At 37.9% G+C, this 14080-nt stretch overlaps 1 protein-coding gene and 1 long non-coding RNA gene across 6 annotated transcripts in view; one reads left to right on the top strand and one right to left on the bottom strand.

Annotated features, from left to right (window-relative positions):
- Positions 1-2062: 2062 nt before the first annotated feature.
- Positions 2063-14080, bottom strand: part of LOC123961250 (coiled-coil domain-containing protein 136-like) — a 23140-nt gene continuing 11122 nt past the window's right edge. For all 5 annotated transcript variants that reach the window (XM_046036473.1, XM_046036472.1, XM_046036469.1 and 2 more), the window contains 7 exons: positions 12121-12195; positions 10978-11280; positions 9704-9821; positions 8266-8542; positions 7973-8104; positions 6002-6114; positions 2063-4503 (listed from right to left, as the gene is read on the bottom strand). In XM_046036473.1, coding sequence (XP_045892429.1) covers positions 4491-4503; positions 6002-6114; positions 7973-8104; positions 8266-8542; positions 9704-9821; positions 10978-11280; positions 12121-12195 — 1031 coding nt within the window. In that variant the 3' untranslated portion in view covers positions 2063-4490. The remainder of the gene's footprint in view (positions 4504-6001; positions 6115-7972; positions 8105-8265; positions 8543-9703; positions 9822-10977; positions 11281-12120; positions 12196-14080) is intronic.
- LOC123961251 lies at positions 9710-11516 on the top strand. The gene is made up of 3 exons (XR_006822692.1): positions 9710-9870; positions 10441-10491; positions 11033-11516. It is a non-coding gene; the product is annotated as an uncharacterized LOC123961251 (long non-coding RNA).

Here is a 14080-nt window from a genome sequence, read left to right as displayed (position 1 = left end):
CCAGACCACATAAGAATATTTTTCTTTTACAAAACAAAAATGGACACACTGACTTCTTGAACTGAAAGCAAATTAGTGTCATCTCCAACTCTGATGAGTGACAGCATGACAGCATTCATTGACTGAACATGAGGCTGTGTATAGAAATACACTGGGACAGATGTCAGTGTGCGCACATAGTAAATTTGATCATCTATATCCAAAATGAGTCACTTCCAATAAATATTGTGTTTGCTGTAGGTTCCTGGACTGTCATAGTGTTGTGACTCAGCAGTCAGTGACATGGCAGTGACACCAGATGCCAGCCCCATCCCTGATGAAGTAGTGGGAGGTAGCCTAATAATAACTGTGACACATGCAGAAGGCATTCTTAAAATACTCAGCCTGGACACAGCCAGGGGCCCCCATCTTGATCTCCCACCATGTAAAGATTTTTTTTGTTTGTTCATTTTTAACCATTTCTTTTGAGAGCAATTCCATATAGAAATCACAACAATCTGGCTAGTTAATATATGACTGTGGCATTAGGACCATTTTATGCTCATCATGAACCAGAAAAGTACAGACATGAATTTAATACCAGTATTTCTAAGTCATGTTATCTCCTGTTGTAAGACAGAGATGGTAATATTTCAATAACCCTATTTATCATCTATCCGTAGAATTGTTTTACATTATGTACATATTTACATATCATACTGTACACAGTTCTAGTGTTTAAACAGTGGTAAAAGAAGTAATTCACATCTTTTACTAGAGAAGAAGCAATATATCAAGGTAAAAAAAAACAAAACACTACAGTAGTTAACATTACAAAGGGATACTACCAGCAAATGAACTGTAAAGAATCAAAAGTTAACGCATAATAAGTCCTCTTACTTTTGATACTTGTCAGTGTCACTGTTTTTTTTATAATCTTGGATTATTAATAAAACACTTTCTTTTTACAGCTTTATATACTGTGAGGTATAAGTTAATCTATTGAAATGCATCATATTTTATTAGCTGATCATACATTTTGTATAAAACCCTCGATTTTCATTAGTTCTTATGCTATGTAGCAAAGTTATGGTTTATAAAGTAGAATAATTTAAACAATATTTAATTAAAGTAAAAACTTCAAAAATGTACTTACTCGAGTAAACCCCACTGTGTGTAAATGAATGCTTAGAAAAGCACCAAAATCTATGAATTTTTTTTTATTATTTAAACACAGATTCGACCTAATCTATTAAACACAAGACAACTTTTTATGATGTGATTTTGAATATTTTGGTCTATTGATAGGATGTATAAAATATGGTAAACTAAACCAAAACCCAAATCACAGAGCTACATCTGTTGACCTGGATACTGTTCACCTGACATTATATCTCCAGAGACTGCCCATGGCTGCTCTCACAGTCAGCTTTCCACCATTTTTAATTAGCTTTTTCCCTGTTAGTCTCTCAGGTGAATATATTAAATATTTAAGAAGGGATTTGGGGTGAATTTGCTGGACAGATATGCCCAAGGACAAGGTTGATTATGTTTCACTGGTGATTTGGATCTGACATTTTGACAGTTAGGACACTTTTTATTTCTTTAGCAGAATAAGACAGAAACCTGCTTCAGAATTTATTGCTAATATGTTTAGACTCGGAAAGGTATTTTAACTTAAAACTCAAGTGACAGACGGTTGTCCAGTGATGGTTTACGACAAATGTTTCCCATGACTTGATCTGCACATCCAGGCTACTTTTAGATAATTAGACACACTTAAACTCAGCAAATCATAAGTTGTGGCAACAGAGTAATGAGTGTAGAGGCCCTCATCAACAACAACGTTGACACACCAGTTCCTGTCATCTGTAAAGAATCCGTGTCTGTGAGCTTATGTCATGTCTCTGGAGTGAAGTTTATTAATATCCATTCAACCCCTGTAATGTGATGCCAGCAGAGAGATGGTTTTCACTCAGGTTGACTGCTCGTGAGTTCATGAATGGAACTGCACAATACCTTAAACCCTGAGGCCTTGACCGTGAGGCCACCTCCCAAGAAAAGAAAGGTCTAAGACATCATGTGGGGTGTGTATATTTATTTTCTAAAGTCATTTACAGTACAAAATAGACCTCCAGGTAACAAAATAGCCACGACTATATTGAAAACAACAATTCTATCAATATGTAAAGCAACAAGCTGAGAAACACTGTGCAAGATAGAAGCTTGTGAAACTATGATAAAGTTAATATTCATGAAGTAAACTCAGAAATAATGAAAAATTATGTTCTGAATCAGACAACATTCATTTGTACCATTGCAGTCAAAGGGAATTTAATTTGAAACAATTTTTTAAATAGACAGTGACAACATTTGCAGTCCAGTGGCACATTATTTCCTTAGTATAGTGTTCATATGCAGAAATAACATTGTTCCTGCATTATCAAGGTTCTGTTTTTCTAAAGACAAATGTTTCAGAAAAGATTTCAATACATTTCTCAAATCTAACAAACTGGAAAAACCAGGTGTCACATTGTTATTTCTGGCAACTAAGGTCAAACGCAATCTAAATGCATGCAATGACTACACCACCTTTGAACAAAGAGGAAGTGAAAATGATGAGCGTTGCTAGCAGTTGTTCCGAATACCATCACCATAAATAAACATTTACACAGTATATAATTTGGCTATCAAATATACGATGTTCTTTCAAAATAGAATAAACTTTCTAGAAAGCTAGTACAAATGGATTTAAGAAATATCTCTCCCATAGTACTATATGTCACATCTATTTACATGGAATACAAAGTGACAGAATCAACATAAATTATATATTGTGCTTCTATATGTTTTCTAGCATGCTTTTTTTCAGTTCTAAAATAGTTTCACAAAAAAACATTTCACAATTGTAAACAATAATCCTGTGGAGTCTTTCCACATATACATATATTTATTGTAATTGATGCTTAAACAAGCTAAATATTTCTGACACCTTCCTATTTACATGTTTTGGAACCATATCCATTTCTAAAATGCCCTTACAACTGACTAACTTTGATCTTTAACTTCAGCTGCATCAGTGGTTTAGTCTAGGTGTGACCAGATGTCAACCGGTGTTAATCAGATCTGCAGTTTTTGTTGTCAGTAAACAAGGGAATGCTGACGGTCAACATTCTCACAACAACCTGCGATCAACAAGAATCTAAATTAACAGTACACTTGGAAAAACCAAGCCATTTAAATCCTGCTGGAGAGGGAAAAGGTTTCTCCACTCCACAAGTCAAAATTGATGAAGAAATTAAGTTGCTGAGATATATTTACTATATATATATATATATATATATTAACTACAGCAAACCAGTTGTAGGTGTAACAATGCAGCAACAGCTGTAAGATTTCAGAAAGATGAATCAGAAATGCTGCACTGATTTTGTGGCATCTTGGTTAACCAATAATTAAAGGGGAAGATGGGAACTGTCTGATTTCAGAGGCAAACATAAGAAAGAGCCATGAAGACAGAGTGACAGCCTGGAGCAAAGCACATAACTGGAAAACACTGAAGAAGAGCTGGCTCCACCCATGAGGGGTGATGTCAGGTTAAACATTAGCCTTTAACGCTGAACTTAGAATGGCAGGTGTTCGTTATCCAAACCTGTTCTCCTTATAATACCATGGCTTTGGTGTTTACAATGGAAAGAAATCAGATTTTTGTTGGGTGGCAGTATCATGATAGTTTGTAACGCTATGTTGACTATTTCGTAACATTTAATGCAATTTTGCAGTACATAGCATTTATTGCATTTAGTATTTGGGGATATGTGAGTAGTAATTAATGGTCAACTCATTAACAACAACTCAATAACAAAAAAAATTCAAACTGCTCTTCCTGGTATTATTTAAAGGGCATGTAAATGCACACATGTAGCCTGCATTTCAGTGATTTCAGTGCAGACTCCTTGTTCGTCATTATTATCATAAACAACGATGAACAATATTTAAACAAACAAATAAATAAATAATGTTTAAATAAATTGAAAACCATTTGGTGCACATTAATACTCAAATCCTTCATTTTATCACATTGTTAGGTAAAGAAGAGAAAAATAATATTTACAGACACAGAGGAGGAATGACACAGCACTAGCATACATTTATTGGAGCGAGATCACATCTTCATGTGGGCTCTCTGCAGGTCAACTCATCATCACAGCCGTCTTCAATCTCAAATGACTCTGAGCGCATCATTCTCAGAGTGTGTGTGCATGTAGTACCTTTTCATTGGAGACACTAGTTTCCATACATTTTCTACTACGCAGTTGTCAGCTCTATCACATTTAATTCCAGTACAGTCTATAGACATGGCAGGAGAGAACGAGGGCTGGTCTGAAGCAGACGTCTGTCCCTGTGCAGTTGTTGCCCATCCAATCAACATCGGACGAGAGCTCTCAACAAGCTAGTCATCATTAGTAGCACTGCTGTGGCTGCAGTGATAGTCAAAATGGAGTTCCAACCTACCTCACTCCCCTAAGGGAAGACAGGAAAAGAGTAGTGTTAAGAGTCAGTAGCGGCTATCCATTAGTCAAAGATAAACCGTTTTGGGCATTTAAAGGAATAGCTTGACATTTTAGGAAATATACTTATTCGCTTTCTTTCAGAGAGTGAGATGAGACGCTATCAACCTTGCGTCTGTACATTAAGTATATAGCTGGAGCCAGGAGGCTATGTGCTTAGCTTAGCGTAAAAACTGAAGCAAGGGCAAGCAGCAAGCCTCGCTCTGTTTAAAATTCAAAAATACCTTAAATAACATATTTTATCTTGTTTGTTTAATCTGTACACACATAATATGAAAACAACAATTTGTGGTTTTAGGGTAGTTACATGCTTTTACTATTTCTTGATGAAGCAACAGCTTATCTGTCTGCCCAGTACTTAAATGCTGTCTCTGCTGGATGTGGTGACGACGAAGCTTCTGAGAAGTTAGCACTTGGCCAACTAGTAGCTAGTTACAGTTATTAACTCCACCAAAGACCACTGATTGTTGTTTCAATTGTTCATTTCTTTTTTTGTGCACAGATTAAACAAACACGACACAATGTGTTAATTACTGAGCTTCAGAGTTGCTGGTAGGAGTATTTTTGAGTTTTGGACAGAGCCATGATAGCTGTATCCCCTTGTTTCCAATCTTTATGCTAAGATAAGATAACCGTCTCCTGGCTGCAGCTTTACATCTTACACACAGACATGATAGTGGTATCAGTATCCTCATCTTACTTTTGGCAAGAAAGTAAATAAGCATATTCCCCAAAATGTTGAACTATTTCTGTAAATGACTTGTTCAGTGCCATTCAAGGAAATTTTTGTTATAATTTGCCAAACTGCCCACCCACCCCACGTCCACCTACTATAAATCCTTAATATCATTATCTACCTTCCTTCAAATTTGGCATTCCTTCAGTTTAGACCCTCCCATTCCACCACTCTAAATTAATTTTGAGCAATTATTTCTATTGGAGGGTCAGTTCACCCAACTAATACAAAAACATATTTTCTCACTTACCTCTTGCGGTATTGAGCCATGCAGATGCCATGCCCAGGTTTTGTGCCTCCAACCAACCACAACACAGGTGAATAAAAAAATAATAATCCAGCAACATGGATTTTCAGAAACCGTGACCTGATTACTCTGGATAATCTGGAGAATATACAGTTTTCTTTGAACTACTTTCATTTGACAGCATGTTCCCTATGAAACTGCTGACAGTATGTGTCAACAGTTTCTGTGAATTATCCAGAGTAAACAGATACAAAAGTCTCACCTATTGTATCAGGATAAGACAGAATTCTTACAAACGGATAAATCAAAACCTGAGCAAATATAACCAAATCTATCTGCATAGCTAGATACCTAATGTGAGAAACTATGATTTAATTTTTATGTTTTTGTGGTGAACAAACTCTTTAATCTGTGTATAAGAATTGTAGGTAGAATTACGCATCACAAAGAGATAAGCTCCTCCCATACCTTGCCCTCTGGGACGCCAGCTCCGACAACCAGCACCAGATCACAGCCACTATTACAATCATTCCTATGAAGGGGATGGAGAGAACAGGGTGCTCAGATGGATGGATGAATCTCTGAGGAGGGAATAAAAACAAACACAAACACCATGGGGATGAAGGGAATGAATGAATGAATGAATGGATTGAGGAATCCAAATAATAAATACACAGATAAAAATGGTGTGACAACAGCACATGTGTACCACCACTACAAATCACTAAATTAAAAGTGAGACATGGTCTATGGCTGTGATATAAAAAGGGGAGGGTTGTGATGGAGTGATTTACATTTCCCGTTAAACAAACAATGCATAACTTTATGGTGACATGCACATCAACTCAATGTGAGTATGTGTGAGCAGTCCTGTGTGGCATTTATTGGCTGCGTGTGATGTTATGGTGACAAAAAAAAAGAAAGACATACAGCATGAACGTTGAGACAAGCATACACTATGGTGGTATTTTTGTCTCTCTATCCTCATTTTATAGTTCTTTTGTTTTTGTGTTTTGTTAAATTTGTTGTCATACAGGCTGAGAGGTCATGGACATTCAGAGAACAAGGACAGCATCAGAGACAGGCACGGGTAGACAGTTTGACAAAATGTAGAGACACCTCATCATGGCTGTTGTAGACAAAACACAGAGTTTTTGTCCTGCTTGTTTCTAATTGCATAAAACATAAAGGACCGTATTACTAGTACAAATGGATTTAAGAAATATCTCTCCCATAGTACTATATGTCACATCTATTTACATGGAATACAAAGTGACAGAATCAACATAAATTATATATTGTGCTTCTATATGTTTTCTAGCATGCTTTTTTTCAGTTCTAAAATAGTTTCACAAAAAAACATTTCACAATTGTAAACAATAATCCTGTGGAGTCTTTCCACATATACATATATTTATTGTAATTGATGCTTAAACAAGCTAAATATTTCTGACACCTTCCTATTTACATGTTTTGGAACCATATCCATTTCTAAAATGCCCTTACAACTGACTAACTTTGATCTTTAACTTCAGTTGCATCAGTGGTTAAGTCTAGGTGTGACCAGATGGACCGTATTACCATGTTTGGATGCATAATTCCTTTCCTTATAGGTAGTCATTGGAATCTATTCAGTTTAAAACTGTATGAAAATTTAATTAACTATCCATGCTTTCAAACTATTTTTTGCAAAAGTAGAGTAACTGTGACTAAAGTACAATTGTTTTAATTATCTAGTAAATATACATTTCATTTCAATGCAAATTGACTTTCATACTTTACCTTAATAAAATGAAGAGAAGGTAGGAAAAAAACAATAAAAAGGTCCTTTAATTACTTTTTCTATTTTTAACACATCTGACTCCTGCATAGGTTTCAGTGATGAAACAGGCATTCTTTGCTTGATGCCTGAATGCCTTTTTGGTGCAGATTTTGTGTTTTTGTCCAACAACAATATTAAAGCATTGCTGTCACAGATAAGTTAGAACACAGACAAAGCAGGTGGATAGTTTCCCCAACCCAAACCACACAATAAATACTGATATGGGCTGACAGGCCAGGTCAGTTCATATCAAAACACATATTGCTACAATATGAGACATAAAAAGTGGGCTCCACAGACACAGGATACAGTAGGTGTGATGTGATGTGTGTTATGTGTTAGTTAGCAGGCAGTGTGGGTGCAAAGAAAAAGCGTTATATTTCTATAATCATGTAGAAATCATGGCTGGAAATTCTTAGAACTACTTTTAGAATAAAGTAAGTTCACATACATTATTAGTGATTTGTGAAAAAACACAACCTGCTCTGCAGACGCTAGGAATCTCCAGTCAATAATGCAAAACTAACCACACAACTTAAAAGTCCTAAAGATTCTCATTCAGACATCTGATACCAGCTATATACTACTATACTGTGTTATTCATGTCTGTCCCTCACCTGAGCCTCCCCTGACAGCTTCTCCAGCTCTGCCTTGCAGCGTAGCAGCTCCTCCTCCAGCTCTGCTCTCTCCCTCTGACTGCTGTCATACAGTACCTGCAGCTCCTGCAGCTCCATCTTCAGACCGTCACACTGGAGGACACAGAGGTCAAATTCTCAGTCTTTTCCCTACAGTAGTGGACTGACAGATTGCCCTTATTGAAATGCACATACATATATTGTGGATTTGTTCAAATGTTTATGTGTTATTCATAGTTCTCCTAAGGCATTGCTTAGACACTAAGGTCTCATACCTCTCTCTGAACCTGCGAGGCCTTCTCTTCTGCCTGTTTGAGCTGGTCTCTCAGGGAGAAGACCTCCCCGATGCCTCCGTTCCAGCTGGTTGGTGTCATGGGCTTCCCATCAAATGAAATATTCTTCTGGATGGAGGCGTCCACCAGGCGACAGTTCCCAGACTGGGCCATGGTCATGTAACTCTCTGTCATGACCTCATCTGGGCCAGTCTCCATATCTTTCCCCTCTGTGCCCTCCCCTGCTTCTTCCTCCTTCAGTGACAGGTAGACACTGGAGCTAGATGAAAAGAGTAACAGTGAAGAATACAACATAGTTTCAGTTTCAGATGAAATATCTGAATACTCAAAAATCCAAATGGGCTAATAGTTTCCATGATCAAAGGCTAGACATGGTTGCTATGCTCTTATATGTGACAATCAGAGAGCTAGTTAGCTTTTTTCTTATGGCATACACAAAGTGTGCTAATTGGAACAGGCAGCTTACATTCTTCGTGTTTCTGTTACAGACAGGCCACTATACAGTATGTATCCATCCAGCCTTGTAATAGGGCTGCAACTGAGACTAATCAAAATTATTTATTTTTATTATCGGTTAATTCTTTGGTCTATTAAATGTCAGAAAACAATGAAAAAGGCCCTATCGCAGTTTCTCATGCTTGTTTTGTCTGACCAACAGTCCAAAACTAAAACAGATTTTTTGCTATTATTAAATTTGAAAAAGATGCAAATCACATTTTAGAAGCTGGAACTAGAGAATGTTTTGGTTTCTGCTTGATAAATTCAATTTGAATAATCATTTTTTTATTGTTGTTGTTGAAAAACAATCCCACTACATGGTCCATTTATTATCTGTTGTGGTTCATCATACCTTTATTGTTGTTACTTCTCAACTCTGAAAAAGCCAACTGTCTCAGAGAAGCTAAATCAGTGCACGTCTTCAAATTAATTTGTTACCTTCTTGATTTTATAACTATTAGTGTGTGGGTTATTTCTCCCTGTTGTATATATTGTCTTCTCCATCTCTTCTATCTCCCTTTTGTTCTTCCTGTAAAGCACTGGGCAACTTCTGTTTTGTGAAGTGCTGTAAAAAAATTGGATTTTGCTTTCAATACATCACAGGATCGTGTGATGCTATATAATTTTATTATATAGATCTTGTGGAGTGACCGTTTTCAAGGTCGTAAATGAACTTTCAATCTCACAATTATTGTCTATTAATTTTCAATCTACTAATCAATTAACAAACTAATGGTTTCAGCACTTATGTGTAATCCCTTGTTGTTATACTATTACAGTTTTACGTCATTGATTAAACACTTGGCAAATCTAAATGGGACATGATGTGAATGGTTGTGAGGAAGGGTAGTATTCCAGAGGGTATCCCCTCCAGCTGATCCAGCAAGCACAGCTGATGAGTGAGCAGTCATTGACCTCTCACCATGTCCTCTGTCTCTGCAGCAGCTGCAGCCTCTCAGAAAGTCGTCTGTTGTCTTCCTTCAGGGTCTGACACTCCTCCTTCAGCATACGGCACTCCTCCTTCAGCAGGTCCACATCACCTGCCAGAACAAGGAAGGTCAGAGATGAAGATATTACAGTAAGATGCAGGTCAGTAGAGCTTTAATCTTAACATCATTACAACATGTGTAGAATATATTAAAGGAAAAGTTTGACATTTTGCTTTGTTGCAGAAACTTTGATGATACCACTCTCATACCTGCCTGTTAAATATAAAGCTATAGCCAGCACCAGGTTAGCTTAGCTTAGCATAAAGACTGGAAACTGGGTGAAACCGCTAGTCTGGCTCTGTCCGACGGTAATAAAATCCACCTACTAGCTACCTCACTAATGCTCACTAATTAAAACATGATATCTCATTTGTCTATTCCATACAAAAGTGTAAAATGTTTATTTGCCATTTTACACAGGTTATGTGCTGGGCTATTTCTTGACCGGGGCCAGTTGCCAGGCAACCAGACTCCAGGAAGTCCTAGTCCTAGCCAAAGAAATAATCTGCGTCAAACCACAATGTGTCAGCAAGAAAGCAGGACACCTAAACTGTCAAACTATTCCTTTAAAATTAATGCTAACTGTGAGTTCCTCGTGTATGAAAAACATTTTGGGTGAGGTTTTCATGAAGAGCATAACAATGAAATAATGTGAACTCCCCTCCCTCAGTCCCACCACAGGCTCAGCTGCAGAACCGAGCAATGACATCATGTGTTAGAAGTGAGTGTGCCTCCCCCTCATGACTTCATGTCCCTGGTATCCTTAATGCACACACACACACACACACACACACACACACACACACACACACCACTCCCCTTGCAACACTCAGCAGTCACATTTGTAATATTTATTAAACCCCACAAATGATTTATGTGCTTGACTGCGGGATGCTAACATAATGTGAGCATGGAATAACATCATGCTTTGTTTTGTGTTCACCCTCAAAGACTGATCATGGGCTATTTGTGCAAGTAGCAAGTTGGACAAAATTCATAGTACAAGCAAAGACAGTAGGTCTTTTAGGTTTTTAGTGTATCCTTCTCACAGGTGGCTGCTTACACAATGTGTGAAGATGAGGTGTAAAACCAAGACTTATTGTATTTTAACTTTGATGTACTGTAAGTAAAACCAATCTTCTTTGTGTTTTTCTCTTTTCTCTGTTTCTACACTGGTCTTTCCTCTCCATGCACCTCGTCCCCTCACCCTCTCTCCTCTCGGCCTCCCGGCGCTGGCTCTTCATGCTGATCTCGGCTCTCAGCGTGGTGATCTCCAGCTCATACTCCTGGGTGTCCTCGCTGAGGCGCTGCAGCTCAGCCCGACGGCGGCACAGCTCCTCCTGCAGTGAGGCTATGTCATTCTCCCTCTCTGCCGCGGCCTCCTCTGCCGCCTGTTGAAGCAGGAGCACCTCCTCCTGAGCCGCACGCAGCTCCTCTTGGGCCTCGAGCAGCTCGCTCTCCTTCTCCTCCTCCAGGCTGTCCATCTCTTCCTGCACAGAACGCAGCTGGGCTTTGGGGAGAGGAGGAGGAGAATGTTCGTTTTTTTTATGGGGATGTGTGGGTGAGACTATACAGTGTCAGTATGGGTGTATATGTATGTGTGTGAATATGATCTTACCTGAGTTTTGCAGCAGTGGGCCTGCATGTGTTTGTGCATGTGGGTGGTGTGCTCGTGCTTGTGTGTGTGGGTATGTTTGAAAGAGCAGCTGATGTAACTGATGGCAACAGACTTTTTTTAAGGGTCAGATTCAGATTATTAGTTGTTGTTTTTTTTCCCCAACTGACCAAAAAACAAGTCTTCCCGCTTTATTTTTCTATTTTCTACTGGCTCATTACATCTAAGGTTTTATTTAGATATAATTTAATATATATATATATATATATAATTAATTTATTTTTAATAATCGTTTTACTGTATAGTTTTTTTCCCTCTTCCTTTCTATCTTTTGTCTTTTTGTTCTTGGTGGGGGGGGGGGATTTTTTTGGATGAGTTGTACTGTGTCACCCCTCGTGACTGAGCACATATTTTATTTAGGCTTTTTGAAGAATAACTGTGCAACAAAAAAGACAATGCCTCCAAGTCAATAAGCCAAACGTTTGAAAGCATTTTACTTATTCTTGTCAATTACATCACAATATTTTAATGTAGCACTGTCTGTCAATGTTGTCATTGCTATCAAATTGCTCTGCACAGGCAGCTTACAGAGTAAAATCAGCATTGACTATTGACAAACACTAGAATTGTAATGTGCAATATCTGATTTGGATATCTAATTATTCTTCCTGGTTCCGTTGTTGATTGGCCACATGGTTAATTGCTTAGTTGCTGAATGTTTCATTATGTTGATACCTTGTAGATTCTGAATCTGGCGTGTAAAGGCTTCAGCCTGATGGGCACTGGCCAGACGCTCATCCTCCAACAGACCTGGTGGTGAGGAGAGGAGAAGAGTGGGGACAAGTGGGCAGAGAGATAAGAGGAAAATGTCACTTCAGCAGGGCCAATAGAAAGATGACAATTTGATAAGCTTTTTAACCTTGAGGCATGATTGAGTGACACAAGCAGGTGTGTGTGTGTGTCTGTCCGTGTGTTAAATTGAATGTGAGCAGGACCATCAGTATTAGAATGAGATTTCTAAGTATATTAATTCATAAATATACATTTTATGAAGCAGTCTTGTCTTCCTGGATCTCATACCTTTTAAGTACAGAAGAACAAAATAAAGCAGATTACTGCCTGCTATTTTTACAGCTTTTGATTTGCTGCTATTTTTGACCTTCTATTGCTTTTTGGTCCCCATAAGTTCTGCCAAGTAATTTCTGTAGCATACATCTGGCAGATATACTAGTAGCTTTCATACCACTTCATCAACAGCTGCTTGTTGAATACAGAGGAAGGGCACTTGACCCTGCAGATTCTTAAAGGATCAATTCATCCAAATGACAATACAACAAACATATATAACACAATATATTCTATCTGGACCCTTAGCAGTATCTAGCCACAGAGATATTTTAAAATGTAGTCTATTTTCTATGCCACTAGTGGCATGGAATATCATTTGGTCAATAAATTTTTTGCAGATATTCATGAACCCAAGACAATGAAGTCTACTGTCTTTCTTCTAGCACTATCATCACGTCAAAAGTTTAGTTAGTCTGATACTTTGGTTTAGCACCACATATCAGCCTCATCTGTACTTTGTGTTTAGGGCTCATTATTAAATATTAGCATGCTAATATGCTAACATGAACATAATAAACATTATACCAGCCTAACATCATTATGTTAAAATTGATATTGTGATCATGTTAGCATGCTGACATTAGCATTTAACCTTTATAACATGTAAAAATCAAAAAGCGTGCTGACGATAATGTCATTTCTGAGTATTTCTCATTTCCTGTCTCATTTCCAGCGCTTTTAGTCACACAAACACAATCTCCTGTTAACTGATTGTGTCATATTACAAGCAGTATATAACTGGAGAGTGTAATATGATTGGCTGTTTGTATTAATAATTATCTACAGTAATAAATGTACCCTTGATCTTTACCTACGCCTCACTACAATCAACACACTCGGGACCCCCACCACCTCCACCCAGCCTGAACAGCTGAATGTTCCCAATGGGAGTTGACCCATAGTGATTTTGCGTTGTGGTCTAGGACACCCAGTCTAGAAGCTTCCCTCAGCATGCATGCAGTTGTCTGAAGAATGCCTCTACTGCTGCCAGACAAACAACTGAGCTCACCACGCCATGTCTTTTAGTATGACACACAGTCATAAAAACACACACACACAGAGCTCACTGTAGACCCATTCCCAAGGCCTTACTCACTGCTAGTGTCCCTGAACATTAAGCTCATCATTTCTAAGGTATGATGTGATGCTCCATTTAGCAGCTATGAAGAACTGGCCGTGTCAGTGACCGCATATAAACATTTACGCTTCTTCAAGTTCAACTGGATTGTGATGAACAGGACACGTCTCAGGTGGAAAGTAAAGATGTCCAAGTAGAGGACAGGGGTTTCCTACTGTGGTTGTTTGTGAAGAGCAGAGAAAATGTAAATCACTGAGATGCAAAATTAAATGTTTATTTTATTTTGCTGTAATAATAGTTAAGACTGAGATTACCCAAACATGTATCCATTCCCACAAATTATACAACATAAATGAAGTTGATTCATAGAGAGTAAAGACTCAGATGGCCATAAATCAAATGTGTTGAACCCAGTGATCAATTCACTTGAGATTATTTATTTGTTCTAGATAACATTTTACCAACCACCTCCATTGTAAAGACCTGGGA

Source organism: Micropterus dolomieu, linkage group LG22 (assembly GCF_021292245.1).
Source record: "Micropterus dolomieu isolate WLL.071019.BEF.003 ecotype Adirondacks linkage group LG22, ASM2129224v1, whole genome shotgun sequence".
NCBI classification, from domain to species: domain Eukaryota; kingdom Metazoa; phylum Chordata; class Actinopteri; order Centrarchiformes; family Centrarchidae; genus Micropterus; species Micropterus dolomieu.
This window is presented reverse-complemented; position numbering and strand designations above follow the sequence as displayed.